This window comes from Sinocyclocheilus rhinocerous, unplaced genomic scaffold, assembly GCF_001515625.1.
Source record: "Sinocyclocheilus rhinocerous isolate Xijiao unplaced genomic scaffold, SAMN03320098_v1.1 scaffold2516, whole genome shotgun sequence".
NCBI lineage: Eukaryota > Metazoa > Chordata > Actinopteri > Cypriniformes > Cyprinidae > Sinocyclocheilus > Sinocyclocheilus rhinocerous.
In genome coordinates this window covers 254,416-260,935 of record NW_015639821.1, presented here as the reverse complement: position 1 = coordinate 260,935, position 6,520 = coordinate 254,416, and the positions used below count along the sequence as shown (strand labels likewise).

At 30.1% G+C, this 6,520-nt stretch overlaps 1 protein-coding gene across 1 annotated transcript in view; it reads right to left on the bottom strand.

The window, feature by feature from the left end:
- Window positions 1-314: 314 nt before the first annotated feature.
- LOC107752182 (transcription factor 4-like) overlaps window positions 315-6,520 on the bottom strand; it is a 152,534-nt gene continuing 146,328 nt past the window's right edge. The window contains exons 18-19 of the mRNA XM_016568076.1: window positions 3,509-3,671; window positions 315-435 (exon numbers count right to left, since the gene is read on the bottom strand). Of these exons, the coding sequence (XP_016423562.1) occupies window positions 315-435; window positions 3,509-3,671 (284 nt within the window). The remainder of the gene's footprint in view (window positions 436-3,508; window positions 3,672-6,520) is intronic.

Sequence of the window (6,520 nt, the reverse complement as noted above, 5' to 3'; positions counted from 1 at the left end):
CTTGCATCCTAGATAATGTTCTCCTCCAGTTCTGTGATGATATGAGCTCTAAAAGGCACGTTGGTTGAAGTTTCGACATGTTAAAATTGCATCTTCGGGGTCCGGGAGGGCTTCGGGAGAGTCGATGGCTAGAAACAAACGAATAAACGGAGAGAAATGGCCTTCCATAGGTGATCGGCTCTTAGTCGACCGGAGCAAAAGTGCGTAAAGCGAGCCCAAAGCGGCTCCAGAACGGCCTCTGAATGTTCACTGTCGGGATCTGCTGGTTTCAAAAGAACTAAAACAACATTATTGCAAAGGTTTGAAGGGTTTTGTCAAATTCTGCAGCCGAATCCCATCTTGGTCGTTTGATTGACAGCTCCTCTCGTCCCGACTGATTGGGAATTTCCTAATTCTCTTCTGTTGTTTTTCCGTAAGGAGTTCCGCGAGGCACAGCTACAAAAGTTCGCACACCTCCACAACATCATGATATGTTTGAAGAATCGTCCCGTCGCTCTTTTTATTTGAGTGTTCGCACATAAAAATGTCAACAGGGAATGCTCGGAGGAAGATATGCACAACGAATCCCGCGCGACTCCCTAATTTACAGGATAAATCCTCACAGACGCGGTCAGGAACGGGAACACGCAGGAGGTGGTCGGTTTGGATGGAAGTTCGTTCGATTGGTTCATTGATTGTTTGACGGACGTTCAGGGGCAGAAATGATGCTGTCAAAGAAAGTGATCACTCATCATTTTGATGAATTCTGGCAGCTTCGACCTGAAAGACGGACAGACGGAGAGAGGCGTTAACATATAGTGCAACACTATTGCCAAACACTGCAAAAGCACCAAAATCAATATTAAACAATGCATTCTGGAGGACTTTATTATTCATGCCATTTAGGCACATTTTCCCACTTAATTACTTAATTTCATTTAATAATTCTCGTTACTGTAATGCAGTAATGAAAACTATATTTTATGGACATAATTAAAATAATTATAAAATAATAATTATATATAATAATATAATTATAATAAAATAATTATAATGATTATAAAGGTAATAAAGTACTTTTATGAATGAAATGCAGTAATGAAAATCATACTGTGTGGAAATATTATATTATATTACATTATATTATATTATATTTTTGTAAAAAAATTTAATTCCTGAATTTAATGTAACAATTCTCGTTACTGTAATGCTAAATATGTAAATAAATAAAAAATAATAAAAGTACTCTCACTAATGTAATGCAGTATTGAAAAAGTATCTAAAATTCTAGATATATAAAGTATATAAAATATAAAAAGTATCTAAAATTCTAGATATATAAAGTATATAAAATATAAAAAGTATCCAAAATTCTAAATATGTAAAGTATATAAAAATATATGAAGTATACAAAAAAGTACATAAAATTCTAGATATATAAAGTATATAAATATATATAATTTTCTAGACATATAAAGTACATAAAAGTATCTAAAATTCTAGATATATAAAGTATATAAAATATAAAAAGTATCCAAAATTCTAAATATATAAAGTATATAAAATATATAAAGTATGCAAAAAAAGTACATAAAATTCTATACATATAAACTATATAAAACAGAAAGTACATACAATTGTAGATTAAATGCTAGAAGATACAGATTTATAACATCAGCCATGACCAAATATTTATCAGCTATTGTTATTCAGAAATCCTCTAGCACTGAATCCCTAGTCAATTTTCTTCATTTTAGGTTCAACAATAAAAAGTGAACCTGTTTCTAATGATGCATCAAACCAAGCTTTAAAGAATAAACCAACAAAACATGAATGAAATATATCAGACATCAGAAATCACACTTTCACAAAGATCGCCTCTTGAATTTGAGTGGAAGAATCGAATTGGTAATTCCAGGTGGATATCTATAAACCCCGCGGGAGGAATCAGGCGTTTATCCTGGAAATATCTATATTTTAAAATAATTTGCCCTACTCTCATGTGTGAGAAACAGCTAAAATCCGGCTCAAGACCAGACGTGATGCTCAACAACCCAAACGTGTGTCGCTGAAAACAGTCTCAGATACATCTGATACTCATCATTTAAGAGAGATTAGAGATGGTTTATTTCAATTAACAAAACATATTTGAATAGTTTCCATTTTAGCCTTTTCAGTACTATAACTTTTATTTCAGATACTCTATAAAAACATTTTTCAAAGTTGTTAATAAAGCAAATATTATTTATATTATTATTATTTATTATTTACAAAAATATACTTTTTCAGTTTTTGTACTTCAAAATTTCACATTGTAATTATTTGTGAAATTTATTTACAATTTCTGAAATTTCTTGCTTCAAAGGCAACATTTCTAACTTTCGTTTTGTATGTTTTTCATACATTTTTTTTTTCATTTTAGCTCATTTCAGTTATCAAAAATTATTTTTAATAGTTGTAGTAATTTTAGCACTTTAACTTTTATTAAAAAAAATTTTTTTTAAAGTTGTGAATAAAACAAAGATTATTGGAGCATGTTTTATTCATCATATATTATTATTATTGTTTTATTCATTTTATTTATCATATTTTACGAAAATACACTATTTCAGGCTTTCTACTTCAAAATTGTACATTTAATTTGCCATTTCTTTGTAATTATTTGTGAAACATCTTTGTGAATAGTTAATTCGATTAACAAAACATTAAAATAATGTAAAAATATTATAATATTATAAAATAATAAATAATATAATAAATAAAAAATAAATAATTATTATAATAATTTATATAATGAATAATAATAATTATTATAAAATTTTAATTATTTAAAAAAATGTTAATAATAATAATTAAAATAGTTATTTTAGCACTTTAACTTTTATTTCAGATGCACTGTAAAAAAAATATTTTTTCGAAGTTAAAAATAAAGAAATAAAACAAATATTATTGGAGGATGTTTTGCAAAAATATACTATTCATGAATTTCTATTTCAAAATTTCATGTTCAAGTTGCCATTTCTTTGTAATTATTTTGAAAAAATTACTAGCTATTTCAGAGTGAAATTATTATTATTATTATTATTTTTTAGTATAATGCTAAATATTTGATTTGAGATGTAAAATCTGGCGGGATCGAACCCGGGTCGATCGCGTCAAAAAGCCAATGACATGCGTTTATCCATCTGCGCCACTGAAGCTAATAAATTGTTATTTTGTTTTTTAGACTTGGATTTGCGTTTGTAATTTGTTATTTTGTTTTCAGAATTGTGATTTGCTTCGCACTTCTCGGCCACCATAGGGTCCTGATCCAAAACCAGTTGAGAATTGCTGAACTAAAACGAATCAATGTGTGTGTTAGTGTGAGCACATACATCTTCAAACACTGGTTGAGAATGCTTTCTGTGGATTCTGGAGCAGTTTTAGCTTGGGTTGCTCATCTGTGTGTTTAGCTGCCTCTCAGAACACGTGTCACTTCATCAAAGTCCAGACGGCGTTTGATTGAAGCGATGCTCACGGTACAGTTTACCTCGATCTTGACCTCTCTAGAGCTTTCAGATCCTTGCCGTCCACGTCCTCCTTCTTGCTATCCAGAGATTTTCCGTCCTGCAGGTTCTCGTCTCCCTCGTCTTCAGATTTGATCTCCGAGCTCACAGACGAGGTGCTCTGACCCTGCAGACCTCCGGAGAGCGCTGGAGAGCAGACAGAAGAAAACAGCAGCATGAGTGAGGAACATCGCTCGTCTCTAGGGTTTCAGAAAAGGTCTCAAAGTGTGCTCAGTCTGAACTCAAGCATCAGTCAGCAGCATTCAGACGACAGAAGCACAACAAATGTGTTATCATTCAGATGAGCTGCTACACTGAAGCTTTCTAACATTTAATAACTATTAAAAATGCTGCATATATTAACAGAGAATTAAATCAAATTCAGGGTCGCTTCAGTTCTTCAGTCGTGACTAAATTACCTTTTCTTATTTAATAAGAGTGGATATGAATGAACTACAGTATATATAAATATAAAAAACAGATTTGGTGCTTAATAAAAAATTACTATCAATGTTATTATTGTGGAAACTGTGATACGCTATCATTAAAAATGTCAGGGTCAGTAATATTAAAAAAAACTTGTATTCATCGAGGATGCATTAAATTGATCAAAAGTAACAGTAAATGTATCTGTAATGTTACAATGTTTCAAATAATGCTGTTCTTTTGAACTTTCTATTCATCTGTGAATCCTGAAAAATAAAATGTAACACAGTTTCCACAAAAATATTGTGCAGCACGACTGTTTTCAACATTGATAATAATCAGAAATGTATGTTGAGCAGCAAATCAGTATATTAGAATGATTTCTGAAGATCATGTGACACTGAAGACTGGAGTAATGATGCTGAAAATCACAGGAATAAATTACAGTTGAACAGAGATTCACATAGAAAACAGTTATATTGAATTGTAATAATATTTCATAATTTTCTAGTTTTTACTGTATTTTTGATTAAATAAATGCAGACTTGGGGAGCAGAAGATATAAACTTGTTTAATATATTTTAATAGTTATATTTTCTACTATCATCTATTATTATTAATATTAAACCAAATATGTATTAAACAAATAATTGACCATATATAATATATTATATTAATATTGCAATTATGTGTAATATATTCTCAATATTAATAATAATATTTTAGAGGAAAGACACACACACACACACACACACACACACACACACAGAGAGTTACACACACACTCACACTCTCTCTCTCACACACACACACACTCACACTCACACTCTCTCTCTCACACACACACACACTCACACTCACACTCTCTCTCTCACACACACACACACTCACACTCACACTCTCTCTCTCACACACACACACACTCACACTCACACTCTCTCTCTCACACACACACACACTCACACTCACACTCTCTCTCTCACACACACTCTCACACACACACACACACACACACACACACACACACTCAAAAAACAGCTTCCTCTATTTTTATTAATATTGAACCAAAATATATTAAATAAATTTGATATATTATTATACAAAAAAGTAAAAAATCCATGTTTGTAGTATGTGAGTATGTTGTGTTTGTGAGACGGTGGGAGGATGAATAATGACTAGAGTTTTCTAGAGTTGGTTCCAGACAGCTGCTCAGACGGGATACGTGTGGAGAAGGAAGACTAAACAAAGCCTGATTTGGGACGGAGACACAAAGTTTGAGTGGGACGGAGTGAAAGCGTCTCTCTCTGCCCACACTGCTTCTCTCCGTGTGTTCACGGGTGGCTTGATCTGGTTAAGCCTGGTGAAGTTTAACCAGAGCTGTAAGGCCTGTTTCACGCTTCGCCGCTTCCAGGAAATGACATCGCTCAGATAAACCGACACACATTTAAGCAGCTTGGAAATGACCACTTCATGAAGACGGAAGAAAGTTTTCCTTCAGGTCCTGTGAGACGCCGCGTCACATTTATACACAATAAAGCTTCAGAAAACACTTTTTTCATAGATATGTCAAATCTTGATATATACTTTGATATATAGGGTATTTCCAAGAATACTGTAATAATTAGTATGGTAGATGTAAAAAAAAAAAAAAAAAATCAATATTTTTCATTATATATTCCTAACAATAAATATACTAAATGAAATAATAATAAAAATAAATAAATAAAGAAGAATTAATTAAAATGTATTGTAGCAGTGAAAAAAAAAATAAATAAAAAAAAAATAAATATTAAGTGTACGGTTAAAAATATGATATTACCCTTATTAAAAAGAACTATGGTGGTACCATGGTACAGTTATGGTAAAACTACTTTGAAATATACCATGGTACTGAATGATTATGATATTCACATACCATGATATTTACTACAGGGTATTTTGAAGAAAACTGTAATATTAGTATGGTAGATGTAAAAAAAAAAAAATCATTATTATATATGCCTAACAATAAATATATATAAATGAAATATAAAAATACAAATTAAAATATTTTTAAATAACAAAAATAAACAAAAACAAATAAATAAATAATGTGAAAAATATATTGAATGTCAAAAAATATGATATTCTGCTTATGAAAAGTACTGTGGTGGTACCATGGTACAGTGATGGTAATACTACGGTACTTTGGTGCTAAAATTCATGTTTTTATTTCAGTACGGTATATATATATATATATATATATATATATATATATATATATATACATACATACATACTGTATATGTATGTATGTGTGTATGTGTGTATCTGAATAATAATAGAGGAAACTACAACTATAAAAATATATTAAATAAATGTATATATATTACAATTTCATCTAAAATATTGAATTATTATAAAAATCACAATATAAATATATAACAAAAAATATAACAATAAAAATGAAAATAATTAGAAAAAATATATATCATTTATAAAATATTAATATAATTTAATATAATTTATTTATATTTTGGTTCAATATGAATAATAATAATAGGAAAATATAACTATATAAAAATATAAAA